At 46.9% G+C, this 19579-nt stretch overlaps 1 protein-coding gene across 2 annotated transcripts; it reads left to right on the top strand.

Annotated features, from left to right (window-relative positions):
• Positions 1–515: 515 nt before the first annotated feature.
• CYP2E1 (cytochrome P450 family 2 subfamily E member 1) lies at positions 516–10670 on the top strand (the record flags this gene model as incomplete). Of its 2 annotated transcripts, none has more annotated exons than XM_081268661.1 (9): positions 516–698; positions 1477–1636; positions 4182–4331; positions 4839–4999; positions 5374–5550; positions 6301–6436; positions 8932–9119; positions 9538–9679; positions 10486–10670. In XM_081268661.1, 9 exons carry the CDS (start codon positions 522–524, stop codon positions 10668–10670), a joined length of 1476 nt encoding a protein of 491 aa, XP_081124787.1. The 2 variants fall into 2 exon arrangements, with proteins under 2 accessions (XP_081124787.1, XP_081124786.1); XM_081268660.1 differs by having other exon boundaries at positions 522–698; positions 5374–5582; positions 6306–6436.
• Positions 10671–19579: the final 8909 nt, after the last annotated feature.

Below are 19579 nucleotides of genomic sequence, written 5' to 3' on the forward strand. Positions count from 1 at the left end.
CAGGGGCTCTGGCTGCCTAAACAAATCACAGTCGGAAGTTCAGAGGCATTTGCATCACCTGGGCTGGCACCTGTCTGCAGTGGCCAGCACATGGCTGGTGCTGCCTTACATAAGCCCTGCCCAAACAAGCTGGAGCCAATGTGATCTAATCGCCCCAACACATCCAACCAGTGTCTAAGGGGACAGTCTCCCACCCCCAGACTGACCTATGGGGAGAAAAGGGAAATTTTCCCTTTTACTAGGAGAATCAAAGTGCCGCTAGATGTGTTTCTGGAGTTGTGACAGGTGCTAGCCACCTGGTATTGACCCTGTCCCGGCTCATCCTCTTTAAGAGAAAACTGCTTCAGGAGTAGGCCTTTGAAATGAGTGCCAGCCACCTCTAATAGTAAACTAATACCTTGGCAGCAGGAGAAGGGAGGTGGCATTGGCTGGTTGACCACCCTCCTTCTCTGCACTTTATTATAAAAGCTTCCCTCTGCAGGGATCATCCCCATGTGTCAGCAGAGGGCCCCAGAGGTACCATGGCTGCTCTTGGCATTACCCTTGCACTGCTGCTGTGGCTGGCCACCCTCCTGTTCATATCCATCTGGAAGCAGATCCACAGCAGCTGGAACCTGCCCCCAGGACCTTTCCCACTCCCCATCGTTGGGAATGTTCTCCAGGTGGACTTGAAGGATATTCCCAAATCTTTTGCCAGGGTAAGAGAAACATTGTTATTTTAGGGAGAATAAGTCAGGAATGAGATCTAATACATGTGTATTCAATTCATTGTCAAAAAAACTGTTGCTTTCTAACACCAGTCTTTTATGGAGTAACGGGGTGGGTAGCAGCACCCAGGAGTCCCCTCCAGGAAGTTCCACTGGTGTTGCAGCCTGGGCACTGAACAGGGAGGATGGGCATTAAACACCAGGCCCAGAAGTGCCATGGAACCAGAGTGATCATTGGGAGGTTTGGTGCAGTTGGTGCAGCCATGAGCAGCTCCCACAGAAGCAAGGGGTGCATCCCAGCTGGTATCTACCATGCTCTACCCAATACCAACACCCGCCTCCCATTGTGGCTGAGCGCACCCTGTGAGCTAACCAAGGCCAGTGTGCTCTGGGGTACAGGGGTGGCACTTGGTATTTGTATGAGGTGTCATTATGTATGATAGAGGCTCCAGGTCAGCCAGCAGTGCCCTGGGGTCCAGGACCTTGATTTAGGAAGTGAACAATGGGGTGACGGAAGTGGGCATTGGCTACAAGGCTGCAAGGGAGGGACATGAAGAGCCAAGGTCCAGAGTTGGTGTACAGACAGGGAGAGATGCTCCTGCAAATGCAGCAGCCTCTTGTGGAGGAACTTCCCTACACCGGCCGCACAGTCTTTCCCCACATCCTTCCAGTTCTCTGGTGGATGACAGTAACAGTAATCAGGCGAGGCCATCTTGAGTCAGTCACCTTCACCCACTTCCCGGCTCACAGTTTGTGTTGGTCCCTGCAGCTGGCGGAGCGCTTTGGGCCTGTGTTCACACTGTACTTGGGCACGCGGCGCGTGGTGGTCCTGCATGGCTACAAGGCTGTGAAGGAGGTGCTGCTGAACCGCAAGAACGAGTTCTCCGGCCGAGGGAAGATTCCTGCATTCCAGATGTATGAGCACAAGGGTGAGTGTGTCTCCTAGCAGCAGGTGGGGCAGACCCAGAGGGACAGTGGTAGGTGCCCATCACGTTGCCTGGCCAAACCCACACTTACTGTTAGTGACAGCAACAGAATACAGGCAGAAAGGCAGGAGACCCTCAGGCCCTTGGGCAATGACTGGTGCCTGTGGAACCTGCTGCAATGTTCCCACTGAGCAGGTGCCCTGTCCACACCACGGGGCTGCCGGGTACCCACACTGACCAGTGGTGCAGAGAGCTTGCAGAGGGAGGCAGACAGGCTGTTCCTGAGCCTGCACCAACCCTTCCCAGGCTGCCTTGGGCCCGCACTTCTTGGAACCCTTTCCACTCACAGCCTGAATTGCCTGTGGGGGGTAGATGGCTCCACCCAACCAGTCCCCTCCCCTGCTATGAGGCAACCTGACAGACACTGTCTGCAAGCGAGCAGCATCAGACCGTGCCAGCAGCAGCTGGTGATCTCCCGAGAGAGCCCCAAGGGGGGACATTCTGAGGCCAGGGGGGTGAAGCAGACTTCCAGGCAGTCTCTCCTCTCTTGGCCTCAACTTCACTGTTGCTAGAGCCCTGAGTTGAACCCTCGCAGATATCTCCTTCCCTCCCATGGGGAGGAGGGCTGGGTGGGGCTGGCTGCTCACCCTGCCAGCGTTTCCCAACCCCTGACTGCAGCTCTGCCTTCTGTGGTGCGCCCAGCTCCTGGGAGTCCCTGCCACCCCTCCTTCCCGTTCTCACCTTGCCTGCACATTCTCTACTCCCCCCATCACTTCAGGGGATCCCGAAGCAGGTCAGAAGTGAACAGCATCCCATCTGCTGTCACCAGAAGCTTCTCCCTGTCGTGGGGGCTTCAAGCCAGGGAGCAGGCACTGCCTTTTAGTGTCCTGCCTGGTTGTGTGCATTTCCCAGATTCCACCACCTCACAGGCAGAGAGGTTTGGCTCCCCCTTCTCAGCACTGGGTTTGTTTTGCTGCGCTCTCTCAGTAAAGCAATGCCAACTGTCTTAGTCCCTGTTGTCAGCACCAGAAGAGTTGCTGGAGCCTGGGAGACAAGGTCCTGCTATGGAGCAGTGTGATCCTGGCTTAAGGCCCATATCTGCCCCCATGGTCCAGGGCCTGTGAGCTGAGGCAGCAGGGCAGAGCCCAGAATTTGCCTCTCCAGGGTCTTTGCTGCCTCTGCCTGGAGACTCCAAATCCCTATTTTTATTCATCCCATGTGGCCCAGTCTGACACTGAAAATCTGCTGGACCCTGAAAAAGAGATACGTCTAACCCTTCAGGGATAATGATGTGAATGCTTATTTTTGGCTAAGATAGAGCACAGGTGTGTGACCACATGCCAAGGGAACTGCATGCGTCACTTGAGTAAGTCTCAACAGACTCCCAGAAAAGTGCTCCCACCAAAGTTCTCACCCTGGCTAGCGGCCTCCTCACGACATTGCCCATGGAGCTCCGCCCTCCTCCCCACCCTTCCGGGTGAAGTTGGAACCATCATTTGGCCTGTATCTCCCACCTCATGTCACATGCTGTCCTTGCCCCTCTCAGGTCAACCAGCCTCTTTCTGGAAAGTTCCTTGGACCATGGTGACCACACATCCCCAGGGTACTTTCTCAGCATCCTGCAGGGCCTCTCACCAAGCATCCCATGTGTGGTCGTACAGTTAATGTGGGAGGAACTTCAAGATGCAAGCCCCTGTGTCTGTGAGGGTGCTACTGTTACCTCTGTGGCCCAAGAATGCCCAGAATCTCACAGAATGCCTGGCCCAGTGGGTGCCAAACCTGCTTCTTGAGGAAGTGATGGTGGGAAAAGTAAGGGGGAGGGAGGCCAAGAGCAAGGCTGTGAGGGGCACTGGAGTGCAAGGAGGCTGAGCAGGGCTTGTCTGAAGGGATCTGAGGTCTTCACCAAGAAGGAGTGAGAGGCCAACAGGGCAACAGAAGTTGCATTTGGGGAAGAATAAAAATGTTCACAGAGTTGACTGAGATAGGAATGGAAGCACCTCAACACTTTACAGAGAAAGCATTTCTTTGGGTCTGTTGATTCCAAATGTCTTTACCCTGGGAGGAGAGGGCCGTGTGAAGGGATGGTGCTTGCTCTTCCCAGCTGCAGGTCCTTACAGTAGGGTCTGGTGACCTTCAGGTCTTAGTCAAAGCCACTGCTGTGAAGCCATAAAGAGATGAGATGAAACGCTTGTTGAGCAAGGGTTCAAATCCCTGGGGACAGAAAGGCTGTCCAAGAATTTTGTCAATAGGCAGGAGAGAGGTGACCGCTCTTCCTTGGAGTTGCCACATGAGGTTTTATTTGGCATGGAGAAGGCTCTGAGGAAAGTGCAGAGCCAAAGACAGTGAAGTGATGCCATACCATGAAGGCACCTGGGAGAGGGGGGAGTGCCAGAGAAGCACTGCATGTCCCCTGCCTCCTCCTGTGATTCTTCCTCCCCTGCACACCCTGCCCAGGACCCAAAGGCCCTATGAGGACCACTTCCTGCCCCGGCCCCAGATCCCCAAGACCTGGGCCTTTGGGGTGACTTCTGCTGTCCCTCTTCCTTAGGAATTATTTTCAATAATGGACCCACCTGGAAGGACATTCGGCGGTTCTCCCTGACCACCCTCCGGGATTACGGGATGGGAAAACAGGGCAACGAGGAACGGATCCAGAGGGAGGCCCACTTCCTGCTGGAGGAGCTCAGGAAGACTCGGGGTGTGTATTCTTGAGCAGATCCAGAGGGAGGCCCACTTCCTGCTGGAGGAGCTCAGGAAGACTCGGGGTGTGTATTCTTGAGCAGATCCAGAGGGAGGCCCACTTCCTGCTGGAGAAGCTCAGGAAGACTCAGGATGCTGTTCTTGGGCAGGCAGCAGGGAGGGGAGCTGTGGGCAGGCCCCTGGAGGGCAGGGATCAACCCGGAAGCAGCTGGCAGCTACAGGGACCCTGGACCAGAGTGGGTCATGATGGTCCACAGCCACTGCATTCTGGACTCCAATTTCCAGCTCTACTTTTAAGGGAGCAAGAGTGATCACCACATGACTGCTGAGCCCAAACAGCATTGAGAAGTAGACAAACCTTTGGCCGCCTTATGTGGCTTGGCAGCTTTCAGGACGGTCCCCAGGCATCAGTGGGAGTGCGTGGAGACTGAACAGCTGGCTGGGGCTGCGGTGGGCCTGTGCATACCTCCCCCGTGGCCTCCCTGACATCTCACCTGTGTTCCAGGCCAGCCTTTCGACCCTACCTTCCTTGTGGGCTGCGCACCCTGCAACGTCATAGCGGATATCCTGTTCAACAGGCGTTTCAACTACGATGATAAGAAGTGTCTGCGGCTCATGAGAATGTTTAATGATAACTTCTACCTGCTTAGTACTCCTTGGCTGCAGGTGAATCCAACTCTATCCTTTTCCTTAGTCTTTAATTGTGCAGTTATGTTGGAAGAAGGCAGATTCAGGTGGTGTGGGACCAATAGGCTCAAGGAAGCCTGAGATCGGGAGTGTTTTGGAGGCGGCCAGGCAGCCCCTATGCTCCTTCTTGGGATGCCCTGGGCCCTGAGTGCCCCTTTCCCTAACCTAGGCATTCATATAGACTGTGTACGCACATTTTCACCACAGAGGGTACACTGCCTGGAGAATGATCTCAAATATTCTAAATAATACAATAATGACAACCATAAATTAAAGTTTGAAGGTTAGTAGCTCAGCACACACAATTTGGCTGCATTCAGAAAAAATAGTTTTATAAATTTCTTTCTTTTCAGCTTTACAATAATTTTTCGGGCTACTTACACTATCTACCTGGAAGCCATAGAAAAGTCTTAGCAAACGTGTCTGAAATAAAAGCGTACACACTTGAAATGGCCAAGGAGCACCTCCAGTCACTGGACCCCAGCTGTCCCCGGGACTTCACTGACTGCCTGCTCATGGAAATGGAGAAGGTACCCAGAGCCACCCTGCTGGACTTGATGGGGTGGGGTAGGGCACATGCACCTCAGATCCATGCTGCCACCTGTTGGCTGGCATCCAAATTGCCCTCTGTGTTACTGGATGCTCTTAGTGTTGCAGAGGAGGCACAGGGATGGTGGGCTGGCACCTTGCTTCAGCTCCCTTCAGGCCAGGCTGGGTTCCCCAATGGTGCCAAAGTTCCCGGGGTCCCAGACATCCCCAGTTTCATCTGCCTGCAGCTCCTAGGACCCTCCTCTAGCTCAGAATAGTGAAGCCTCCTTCCTTTCTTTTTCTCTGGTTTACAGACAGCATGCAACTTCCACACTGACTCCCCTGGGCAGACTCCTAGGCTGTCAAAATCTCACCATTAGCAAAGACCCTCTCTGTCTCCCAAAGGCACCAGCCTCCCTCTGGCCTGGAAGGAGGCTGATTCCAGCCCCTGCAGCTGGAGAGTCATCAGCAGAGGTCCTGGCTTGGCAGGTCACCCAGATTACCTCCCCTTTCCCAGGATAGCCCTGGCACTGTTGATAGAGCCAGAGTCCTATGGCCTGGGTGAGGAGCCTATCCTGCCTCAGCCAACTTCCTGGGAACCTCAGTTTCTCCAGCTGTGAGGTAGAAATAATGGGGTCCTGGTTGCACTGGGAGAGCTTCTCACATCCCTGGCTGTCTGTTGAAGGGCAACAGGTTGTCTCTTCAGCCATCTGAAGACAATTTCTTACCAAGTCTCTCTCTGTCTCTAAAAGCACAGTGGAGAGTCTGGGTACACTCTGGAAAACGTTGCTGTAACCTTGGCTGACCTGTTCTTTGCGGGGACGGAGACCACCAGCACCACCCTAAGATATGGGCTCCTGATTCTCATGAAATACCCAGAGATTGAAGGTATGCAGATGAGAAGCCAAAGGACCTCCCTGCAGGGCCAGCCTTGTGTGTTCAGGCCTGGGCTCTCAGTCTGCAGTTGCTTTTTAGCCTTCTTTTGTACGGTGGGATCCCTGGGTGAACTGCTTTGAAGAAAAATGTCCTTGTAGGTACCAGGCACCTGGTACCCTTGAACACTGATAGACCCACACTCCACTGGGGCCTGGGTGCAGAAAGAACAGTCCAACACTGGAGAGGAGAGAGGCGTTGGACGTAACTTCTGCACTATAAAGACACACTGATAACAGTCAACACAATGCTCCAGCTGCTCTTGAGGAAGACTTGGCCTTCTAGGCAGAATGGGGATCAGGGCAAGTCTCAGGTCTCCCTGGGCATCTCACTCCACAGGGCTCTGAAGTGGGAACTCAGGGAGAAGTGATGAGGCCACCTCCTGCCCTGAAGGCACCTACCTGCACACAGGCTAATAGGACCAACCTGCCTTAAAGAGGGAGCAGGGGAGCTGTAGCTTGGGGCAAGGGAGCCCAGAGGCCTGGGACCTCCACTTTCTGAGCTGGGCCCACCTGCTGCTGATGGGACGTGGCTCCCACTGAGTGCTAGCTTGGGGCAGACCTTGGGTGCACTGTGCTCCTCTAGCTCCTCAGTCCTGGAGAACAGATGGAAGACATGAAGCAATTTCCCCCAAGAGCATGGGTGTGCAACCAGCCCAAGTCAGGCCCTAGGACATGGTCTTTATTTCAGCAAAAGCTTTGTTTTGTTTTAATCATAAAAGGAACCAAAAGTCCAGGGAGGGAAACATTTTACAGATCTGCAGCATTTATAGGAGAACTTTTAAACATTGTGTATAGAGGAATCCTGTATTCAAACAGTTTAAATTATTGACCATGGTGAATTTCCAATATAAACAAAGAGAATAAACATGATAGACACCCTACATTCTTTGCCAAATTTAACATGTATTAACATTTTTCAATATTTGGTTTGAGCTCTTAAGGAAACATGTTACAGAACCAATCAGTCTTGCCCCTTTGTGCCTCCCTCCGCACAGAGGGCAATGCTTAGGGATTGTAAGGAATTATAATAAAGAGGAGACACAGAGACAAGGTGCAGAGGCAGGGAAGGTGACAGAATGGCTCCTTGTCCAAGAAGCCACGTTTATTTATACCAATAGATTACATTAGGTCATTAGTACCATAACCACATTATTGTTTAGAGTATCAGTGAAGTTGCTTATTCTGCAGTTACATTTTATTGTTATAATATGTAATGTCAGGAGCTTTGTGAAGTCCTCAAGAAAGTCCATCGTCTGAAGTTACTGTCATATGGGCAGCCTAGGAGCACCAGATCTTGGTGAAACATTGTAGTTATCTAGCAAACAAGTTCTTCTATTCCCAGGAGCTACATGCCTGCAATCAAGGTTGAGGCTTGATGAGGCTCTAACACAGAGGCATCTCAGGGCATTGCTATACCAGTCGACACTGCACATATATTAGCTATATTATTAGATCCTAAGAGAGATTACAGGGCATTCTAAGGTTGGGAAACAGGATACCTGTTATCCCCCTAGGGGGTTTCTCACCAGGGGAAAGCTTCCCTCTACATTTCCATGGTTAGAATCCCTACAAGGGATGGCTGTGCATCATCCCCACCTGTGACCCAGTACATTTATCAAAAACTAAATATCAACAAATAGCTCACAGTAAGGTTGTAGTGCCTTAATATTTTATCTGGGTACCATACTATACATACCTTTTTGCAATTTTCTTTTTCACTCAAAGTGAAAATCCCACAGGAAATTTCAAACATAGAAAGTATAAGAATTTGCTGAAGGCTGCTCTTACCTCAGTCAGAGGAACTTCAATAAGTAGACTGTGCATGTCTGGTTATATTCTGTCATCTGTCCTCTTACTTTTTAAAAGTCCATAATGAAACATCAGGGTGACAATTACTGCAGAGATTTCTCTCTAAGAGGAAGTTTCCAGGACCCATTTGTTATTCTCTGCTCCTGACATGCAGAGAACTGAATAAGCCATCTCCAGCTAAAATAATTGAAGCAGAAGTTTCTGTAGACTATAAATGACCTCCATGAGCATAACTATTATAGACATTTGTGAAGATGATATCCAATAATTTGAAGTATCTGGGGCACAAAAAGCACTCCATGGATACTCTACAAAATCCATAGGGTGGGTTTGGTGGATGACTAGAAGGGTGATTTGGTAGATGTATTGAGTAGATGTGTGGGTGGATGGATGCTGGCTTGCTGGAGGGATGACTTGATAGGTGTGGGTACATGAATGGTGGAAGGATGAAGGGATGAGTCCTCAGGTAAGTGGACAGATGGATAGGTGTATGGGTAAGTGTTTGGGTGAGGGTTAGGGTGAGTGATGGATGGATGAGTGGGTGGATGCATGGAAGAGTGCTTGGTAGATGTATGGATGGAGGGTGGACGTTCAGCCTGGTGTCAATCCTTTACATTGCTCTCATTCATGCCTTGGCAGAGAAACTTCATAAGGAAATTGATAGGGTGATTGGGCCAAGCCGCATCCCTGCTGTCAAGGACAGGCTGGAGATGCCCTACATGGATGCTGTGGTGCATGAGATTCAGCGGTTTATTGACCTTGTACCTTCCAACCTGCCCCATGAAGCAACACAGGACACCATGTTGCAAGGATATGTCATCCCCAAGGTCAGAGTGAGCTTGTGTGCACTGTGAACACCTCCTATTACCTCACCATCTAGTTTACCAGGCAGGTTGGGGATCCCAAGGCTCTGTGGCCAGTGTGGCTGGATGGCAGGGACAGGCCAATACAGGGTGCCAGTTCCCCATTGGTCCTTGTCTGGTCCTGGTGATTAGAGAAATGGATGGAATTTAAGGAAGTGCCTCCTTGATGGCACCTGGGAGTGCAGCATATTCCAGTCAGAGTCCACTGCATGACTACTTTAGGGCTTCCTCTCCATTTAGACCTGACACCTGGCTGCTGTCCAGTCCTTAACTGAGCACTATCCCACCTGGAAATGTGCTGTCCTGTCTAATATGGGATTAAGGCTGACAGCAGACATTTACTCGGTTGCCTGAATGACTGACAGATCTGTGTCTCCTGCAGGGCACTGTTGTGATTCCGACTCTGGACTCCCTTCTGTATGATGACCAAGAATTCCCAGATCCTGGGCAGTTTAAGCCAGAGCACTTTCTGGATGGAAATGGGAAGTTCAAGTACAGTGACTATTTCAAACCTTTTTCTGCAGGTGAGCAGGGTTCAAGAGCAGCACCTCAGCCTGAAATGGTCTCCTCTCCCCTCATCTGCTCTCTGTCTCTGCCACCAGCCAGCTGTGCACCACCTCCCAGCTGTCCTCATCCCTGATTTCTACCCACAACACAAACCAAGTGTGCTCCCCCGATTCAGAGAGGCTGGGTGACATTTTTACAATAAGTTCCGGAAGAAAGGTTTATGGGTAGACTATTCTTTCCACAGAGTGGCCGCTTTCCCTCATTCATTGTCAAACTGTTTCTACTTAACAAGACAGTGAAAACCTCTCACGGCCATATCACTTGATACCTGCCATTTTAAATCAGGGTTTTAACAGACTCCTCTCAGGTTCCCTGGACTCATCTGGGAAGCAGTGCAGCCTTCCCTGGGTGTTAGGGGTGCCTCCCTGCGGCCCCTTGCCAGGGCTCCACCTCGGGTTCTGGTGAGGAAGACTCCACCACCAGCTCAACACACGTCCTCCTGGTGTGTGCACTGGCAGCCAACTCACCCACCCCATCCCATGGGCACCATGGGTCAGCACTGGGTGTCGACTTCACCAGGCAGAGGCCATTTTTCCCAACCGAACAGAAGTTTTTGCAGCTGAGTTTTGAATGGCCCCCACACAGGTCACGTCATGGAGATTCCGTTCTTTGCTCTTATGCTTCTTTCAGTGGGTGTGGGGAGTACCTGCTGCTTTAGGGTGTGGTTGCCCCAGCCTCCTCTGGCCCTGCCCTGAAGCCTCACGGTTAATGGTGTGTCTCTCTGAAACCCACTGTGTCTCACCAGTACTGCAATTACTTCTAGGAAAACGAGTGTGTGTTGGAGAAGGCCTGGCCCGCATGGAACTGTTTCTGCTCCTGTCCGCCATTCTGCAGCATTTCAATCTGAAGTCTCTTGTTGACCCAAGAGATATTGATCTTAGGCCCATTGCAATTGGCTTTGGCAGAATCCCACCTCACTACAAACTCTGTGTCATCCCCCGCTCATAAGTGTAAGAAAACACCCTGGACACCTCTGTCCCCAAGTGCAGCCTCTGAGAGTTCCTCAGTGCTCAGGAAGTTGCTCCCCCAGTCAGGAGGCAGGTGGCCCCCTGGAGTGAGTTCCACCAAAGCTGATGTTTCCAGTCAGTCTTCAGACAGTGCAAAGCAAAGTCCAGTGACGATGTGGTCAACCTAAACCAACAGGCAGTTGAGGCTGTGCTGTGGTCCTAGACACAGTGCTCTTTGAGACTTCTGAAAAGCAGAGCTATACTGTCACCAGTCAACACTTACCAGGAAAGACTGGTGTGAAATGAGGACACTAGTTGGAACAGGGAGAGGCAAGGACATTTTGCCAGGATTTATTGGTCTGGACAAAAGTAGGCTCTTTCCATCTTGCTTCAAGATGGAAAGTTTTTCCTTTTACCTCATTGTGAGCATCAATTTGTCCTTTGTATGAAATAAGTATGAAAAGTCAACAGGGCCACCCATTATTATTTCTTAATATTTGTCCTTGCATGGAACGAAACAAAACTGAGTGGTGGTGTGAAAGGAGCAGCAGATCCACCCTTTGCCTTCCATACCTGCGACCCACCCTGAGCCTGAGCTTTCCTTCCATGGGGTGGCACAGCCCTTCCCAGGCTGCACACTTCCCGAGGCACTGTGTACTCTGTGAGTGTCTTCAATAAAATGAGCCATACTTCTGAGCCAGCAGCTGGTGTCCTCTGTCCTCCTGACCCTCAGCCTCCCTCATGTAGGGTCTCACTGGGCTCACCTGTGTCGCATTTCATGACTAAAACATAACTCAGGGCCACTCCAGGTGAACTGGGCTGCATGAAATAATCACACAAGAGACAGAGATACTTTTTCTTTGGGTCCTTTGATGGCTCCTCTGACCTTAAATGTCTATGGAGAGAGAGAGAGAGAGAGAGAGAGATAGAGAGAGAGAGAGAGAGAGAGAGAGAGAGAGAGAGAGAGAGAGCGCACATGTATGTGCTGAACCCTTTTATTGGTGAGATGCCATTCAAATGAAGCAAGGGGTCAGGTTTCAGGGGGTTGAGTCTTGCTTCCTGATGTCTGCTGTCAGCAGGTTGACTGACATCTAGGAAGGTCATGCCCAAAGGCAGAGCAAGAGAAGGGGACACACAAAGGTAGTTTCCATGGAACATTCTGTCCCAACAGGGCAAAGGGGTAGGATTACAAAAGAATAGGTGAGTGTATAGCTCAACCCCAGGGGTATGCTTACTCAGAAGATTGGTCTTGCTATCTGAGTGGGGGAAAAGACCGAGTTACAAATCATGGCACTACCACTCCAGACTACAGTGATCTTTCAGATCCCCATGGTGCATCAGGACTGGAAGGCGTGGTAACTCAATGTGGCTCCCCACACACCTGGACAGTGCAAGGCAGTCTGCCCATCTCAAGATGCTGAATTTAATCAGATGCTCTGAGGTCCTTCTACCATGTAGAATAACCTGTTTCTTGGTTCTTGGGAATGAATGTGGGCATTAGTGGGAAACCTTCTGAAGGGCCACCAGTTCCCAGAGGCATCTGTCTGTGTCCCCTCCCAGTGCCACAGTGGCAAGACTGCCTCCAGCAGGAAATGGTTACAGTGTTTTCCTATTTGCTGTGGGACAGAAAGGCTTATACTTGAGTGACTACTGGGAAGATTCTGTGTTCCCAGCCAGTGGGGAGATGCTAGGAGGGAGGGAGCTGAGGCTTACTGTTGAGACATCACCTGACTCCAGATTTCTGAGGGTAACTTTCTGTCAGCAGCATCCCTAACTGTTCTCACTGGGTGGTTTCCAAGTCTGGGCCTTCACAGGTTCTACTATCTCAAGGGAGGGGCACTGGACCCAAAGGTAATGTCACTTCAGAAAATTTGTCCCACCGTAAGAAATACTCCAAGGCAGGACTAATTTTCCAAAGTGAATACACAAAGTGAATAACAGATTATGGCATCTGCACACAAAGAAATACTTTGTAGTAACATCATGCTGTGCCACACCCAGCCCTCTGAGCTCCAGATCGTGTTCCTTCTCCAAAAATGAGGACTCTGAATCCTCATTAGGCCCTGACACTGTGTACCTCCCCACTACATATGGCTGCTACCAAAAAAGAACCAGCAGGAGGCACACTCCTGACCAGGGGTGGGGATTGAGGGAGCCAGTGGCAGGGAAAGACATGTCCCATGAGGTGAGGAGGTTGTCTGAACATCATCAACTGTGAGTAGGAAGAGGAGAAAATAATCAAAGACTATCCTGTTGTTATGGTGTAGATGAGGTGTCCCCAGACACGTGTGTGAGCCAGTGTAAGGATGTTCAGAGGTGAAGTGTCGGGGTGATGACAGCCTGAACCTGATCTGTGTATTGATCCCCTGCCAGGGATCAACTGAGTAGTAACCACAGGCTGGTGGGGTGTGGTGGAGGAGATGGGCCGCTGGGACTGCCTTTGGGGTATATATTTTGTCCATGGTGAGGGGACTCTGCTTCCTGGTGCCATGTCCTGAATGGAGTCTCATTGTAGTTCTGATTTTCTAAAGCTTAATTTTGCTGGATATAAGATTCTTGGTTGGCATCCATTTTCTTTCAGAGCTTGGTATATGTTGTTCCAGAATCTTCTAGCTTTCAGAGTCTGGGTTGAAAAATCTGCAGATATCCCAATTGGTTTCCTTCTATCTATAATATGATTCTCTTCTCTCATGGCTTTTAAAATTCTCTCCTTATTCTGTATGCTAGGCATTTTCATTATAATGTGCCTTGGTGTGGATCTGTTGTGATTTTGTACATTTGGCATCCAGTAAGCCTCTTAAATGTGGTTTTCCAAATTATTCTTCATGTTTGGAAAATTTTCTGATATTATTTTATTGAATAGATTATTCATTTCTTTGGTTTGGAAATATATGTCTTCCTCTATCCCAATAACTCTTAAATTTTGGTCTTTTTATGCTATCCCATATTTCTGGAAGAAACCATGAGCAGAACATTCAAGAACATTCAAGAATGTTGAATGTTGATGCCAACCAAGAATCTTATATCCAGCAAAATTAAGCTTTAGATTTGATGATGAAATAAAAAACTTCCATGATAAACAAAAGTTAAAAGAATTTACAACTCAAAAGCCTGCATTACAGAACATCCTCAGCAAAATATTCCATGAGGAGAAAATGAAAAGAACAATGAAAATCAGCAGAGGGAGATATTACACTAAAGGAAAAACTAGTCTAAGGAAAAAACAAGTCAAGTTAAATACCAAAAATAAACAAAAATGGCTGGGAATACAAACCATGTCTCAATAATAACCCTGAATGTTAATGGCCTAAAGTCACCAATCAAAAGACATAGATTGGCAGATTGGATTTAAAAAAGACCCAACAGTAGGCTACCTCCAAGAGACTCATCTGATAGGAAAAGACATCTCAGACTGAAGGTGAAAAGTTGGGAAAAATCATACCTCTCACATGGACTGCAGAAGCAAGCAGGGATTTCCATCCTTGTATCAAATAAAGTAGACTTCAAGCCAAAGTTAATCAAAAAGGATAAAAAGGGCATTTTATACTGCTCAAGGAAACCATATACCAACAAGACATAACAATTATAAATATATATGCCCCAAACAATGGAGCATCTATGTTCATCAAACAAACTCTTGTCAAGTTCGGAGTCAAATAGACCACAACACAATAATTCTGAATGACTTTAACATACCTCTTTAACCACTGGATAGATCTTCCAAACAAAAGCTGAAGAAACTACACAACCAATAACCTAGACTTATCTGACTTACATAGAATACTTCATCCACCAATGAGCAAATACACTTTCTTCTCAGCAGCACATGAATCCTTCTCTAAAATAGACCATATATTATGCCACAACACAACTCTTAACAAATACAAAAAAGTAGAGATACTACCCTGCATTTTATCAGATCATAATGGAATGAAATTAGAAATCAATGATAAAACAAAAAATAAAAGCTACTTGAACCCCTAGAGACTAAATAATATGCTATTGAATGAACAATGGGTTGCAAAAGACATCAAAGAGGAGATTAAAAAATTCTTAGAGGTAAATGAGAATGATGATACCACATATCAAAATCTCTGGGACACTATGAAGGCAGTACTAGGAGGAAAGTTCATTGCTTGGAGTTCATTCCTTAAAAGAAGAAAAAGTCAACAAATAAATGCCTTAACATTACATCTCAATGCCTTAGAAAAAGAAGAACAAATCAACACCAAAGCAGTAAAAGACAGAAAATATTAAAATCAGAGCTGAAATCAATGAAATTGAAACAAAAGAAACAATTGAAAAAATTGAGAAAAGAAAAAGGTGGTTCTTTGAAAAACTAAATCAAATTGATGAACCCTTAGCCATGCTAATGAAGAGAAGGAGAGAGAAAACTCAAATTACTAACATACGTGATGAAAAAGGAAATATCACAACAGACACTTCAGAAATATAGAAGATAATTAGAAATTATTTTGAAAATTTGAGCCCCCATTAAATAGACAATACTGAAAGGCAATGACAAATTTCTAGAGTCATAGACTTGCCCAAATTGAATCAGGATGATATACACAATTTAAACAGATCAATTTCAAATGATGAAATAGAAGATGCCATCAGAAGCCTACCAATCAAGAAAAGCCCAGGACCAAATGGATACACAGCCGAGTTCTACAAGACTTTTAAAGAAGAACTAATACCAATATTCTTCAATTTATTTCAGGAACTAGAAAAAGAGGGAGCACTTCCAAACTCATTCTATGAGGCCAATATCACCCTGATTCCAAAATCAGGCAAAGACACATCAAAGAAAGAAAACTTCAGACCAATATCTCTAATGAACATAGATGTAAAACTTCTCAATAAAATTGTGGCAAATCAAATACAAAAACACATCAAAAAGATAGTGCACCATGATCAAGTGGGGTTGGTTCAACATATGGATATCAATAAATGTAATTTATCACATCAATAGACTCAAAGATAAGAATCATATGATCATTTCAATAGACACAGAAAAAGCATTTGACAAAACACAGCACCTCTTCATGTTCAAAACACTAGAAAAACTAGGGATAACAGAAACATATCTCAACATCATAAAGGTTATCTATGCTAAGCCCCAGGCCAACATCATTCTAGATGGAGAAAAATTGAAAGCATTTCCTCTTAAAATGGGAACAAGACAATGATGCCCTCTTTCACTACTTCTATTTAACACAGTTCTTGAAACACCAGCCAGAGCAATTAGGCAGACGAAAGCAATTAAAGGGATATGCACAGGAAAAGAAGAACTCAAATTAGCACTATTTGCCAACAATATGATTCTATACCTACAAGACCAAAAATATTCCACCAGAAAACTTCTAGAACTAGTAAATGAATTCAGCAAAGTAGCAGGATATAAAATCAACACCCACAAATCAAAGGCATTTCTGTGGTTTGGAAATATATGTCTTCCTCTATCCTAATAACTCTGAAATCCTCTGAAAGGGAAATGAGGAAAACTACCCCATTTACAATAGCCTCAAAAAATTAATATACGTTGAAATAACCTAATAAAAGAGGTGAAAGACCTCTACAATGAAAACTACAGAATGCAAAAGAAAGAAATTAAAGAAGACCTTAGAAGATGGAACGATTGCCCTTGTTCTTGGATAGGAAGAATTAATATTGTCAAAATGACCATACTACCAAAAGCACTAAACAGATTTAATGCAATTCCAATCAAAATTCCAATGACATTCCTCATAGAAATAGGAAAAAAACAGTCGTGGAATTCATCTGGAAAAATAAAAGACCCAGAGTAGTTAAAGCAATTATTAGCAAAAAGACTGAAACAGGTGGCACCACTCTCCTAGGTCATAAACTCTACTGCAGGGCAATAGTAACAAAAACGGCATAGTATTGGCTCCAAAACAGACTGATAGACCAATGGTACAGAATAGAGGACACAGAGACAAACCCACATAATTACAGTTACCTTACATTAGACAAAGGTGGCATAAACATATATTGGAGAAAAGAGAGCCTCTTCAACAAATGGTGCTGGGAAAATTGGAAATTCATATGCAATAAAATGAAATCAAACCCCTATCTCTCACCATACACAAAACTCAAATCAAAGTGAATCAAGACCTAGGAATTAAACCAGAGACTCTGTGCCTAATAGAAGAAAAAGTAGGGCCAAATCTCTATCATGTCAGACTAGGCCCCTATTTCCTTAAGACTCCTATAGCACAAGATTAAAGTCAAGAATCGATAAATGGGATGAATGAAACTAAATGGCTTCTTCTCAGCAAAAGAAACAATCAGTGAGGTGAATAGAGAGCCTACAGAATGGGAGCAAATTTTTACCTCATGAACAGCAAATAGAGCACTAATCTCTAGGATATATAAGGAATTCAAAAATCTTAACACCAAGGAAAAAAAACAAAGAACAAATAACTCAATCAATAAATGGGCCAAGGGACTGAACAGACATTTCTCATAAGATGGTATACAATCAATTGACAAATATATAAAAAAATGTTCAACATCTCTAGCAATTAGAGAACTGCAAATCAAAACTACTCTAAGGTTTCATGTCACTCCAGTCAGAGGGCAGCTATTATGAAGACAAACAACAATAAGAGTTGGTGAGGATGTGGAGAAAAGGGCACACTCATACAGTGCTGGTGGGAGAACAATTGGTGCAGCCAATATGGAATGTAGTATGGAGATTCCTCAGAAAATTGGGAATGGAACCACCATTTAACCCAGCTATTCCACTCCTTGGTCTATACCCAAAGGATTAAAAATAGCATACTACAGGACACAGCTACATCAATGTTTATAGCAGCACAGTTCACAATAGCTAAACTGCGGAACCAACATAGATGCCCTTCAGTAGATGAATGGATAAAGAAACTGTGGTATATATACACAATGAAATATTACTCAGCATTTAAAGAAAATAAATCATGGAATTTTCAGGCAAATGGATGGAGTTGGAGAATATAATGCTAAGTAAGCCCACTCAAAAAAACAAATGATGAATATTTTCTCTGATATAAGGATGCTGATTCATAATGTGGATAGTGTGGGGGGGCATGGCAGGAATAGATGAACTCTAGATCGGGTAAAGGGGAGTGAGAGGATGGGAGGGTCATGGGGTAGGAAAGGCAGTGGGATGAGATGGACATCATTACTCTAAGTGCATGTATGAAACCACTAATGGTATGACTCTACATGGTGTACAACCAGAGATATAAAAAATTGCACTATATATGTGTAATATGAATTGAAATGCATCCTTCTGTGATATATAGAAAATTAGAATAAATTTTTAAAATTAAAAAGTAACCAGAGGCAATATTTCAACCAGAAAGAGCAAAAGATAAATAGTGAAATGTCAGTTTTCCAGACCTGTGTGTCCCCAGATCTCCAGTATCTTCCTATTAACTTTCACTTCTGCAAATCACTTTAGTTTCCCATGAGCTCAAGGTTTTCTGAAAAGCCCAAAGTCCTTGGTGCTGGTGTGTTCCTCTGGGAGGGTGCTGATGTGAGACAGTGCAGGTGCCATCCTTGGGAGGCCCTGTCCTTGGTGCTGGTGTGTTCCTCTGGGAGGGTGCTGATGTGGGACAGTGCAGACACCATCCTTGGAGGCCCTGTCCTTGGTGCTGGTGTGTTCCTCTGGGAGGATACTGATGTAGGACAGTGCAGACGCCATCCTTGGAGGCCCTGTCCTTGGTGCTGGTGTGTTCCTCTGGGAGGATACTGATGTGGGACAGTGCAGATGCCATCCTTGGTGGCCCCGTCCTTGGTGCTGGTGTGTTCCTCTGGGAGGGTGCTGATGTGGGACAGTGCAGACGCCATCCTTGGGGGCCCATCCTTGGTGCTGGTGTGTTCCTCTGGGAGGGTGCTGATGTGGGACAGTGCAGACGCCATCCTTGGGGGCCCTGTCCTTGGTGCTGGTGTGTTTCTCTGTGGGCGTGCTGATGTGGGACAGTGCAGACGCCATCCTTGGGGGCCCCGTCCTTGGTGCTGGTGTGTTCCTCTGGGAGGGTGCTGATGTGGGACAGTGCAGACGCCATCCTTGGGGGCCCCGAACTTGGTGCTGGTGTGTTCCTCTGGGAGGGTGCTGATGTGGGACAGTGCAGACGCCATCCTTGGGGGCCCTGTCCTTGGTGCTGGTGTGTTCCTCTGGGAGGGTGCTGATGTGGGACAGTGCAGACGCCATCCTTGGGGGCCCCGTCCTTGGTGCTGGTGTGTTCCTCTGGGAGGGTGCTGATGTGGGACAGTGCAGACGCTATCCTTGGGGGCTCCGTCCTTGGTGCTGGTGTGCTTTGTTCTGACCCAATTGACAGGCAGGTCAGCAGTCAGTGTCTTCTTCTGACTCATACTGCCTGTCCATCAAGCCTAAGCTTTATTTTTTCTCCTTTCTGCTTCACTCAGAATCCCAGAGGATCATTTCTTTATATATATATATATATATATATATAAATTTTAGTTGTGGATGAAACTTTATTTTTATTTATTTATTTTTATGTGCTGCTGAGAATTGAACCCAGTGCCTCACACATGCTAGGCAAGTACTCTACCACTGAGCCATAATTACAGCCCCAGGGTCATCTCTTTAATGGCACTGGCTCCTGTGACAGAGGGAGATCATGGTGGCTTATGTATGACTTTTACAGTCACTATTTGGTAGTCACACATGCCACTTCCATTAATTTTTATTTATTTATTTATTTATTTTTTCAAAGACAGAGTGAGAGGTGGAGAGAGAGAGAGAGAGAGAGAGAGAGAGAGAGAGAGAGAGAGAGAGAGAGAGAGAGAGAGAATTTTAATATTTATTGTTTAGTTTTTGGCGGACACAACATCTTTGTATGTGGTACTGAGGATCGAACCCGGGCCGCACGCATGCCA

The sequence above is a fragment of the Spermophilus citellus genome (assembly GCF_964194105.1).
Source record: "Spermophilus citellus genome assembly, chromosome: 15".
In the NCBI taxonomy this organism is placed as follows: domain Eukaryota; kingdom Metazoa; phylum Chordata; class Mammalia; order Rodentia; family Sciuridae; genus Spermophilus; species Spermophilus citellus.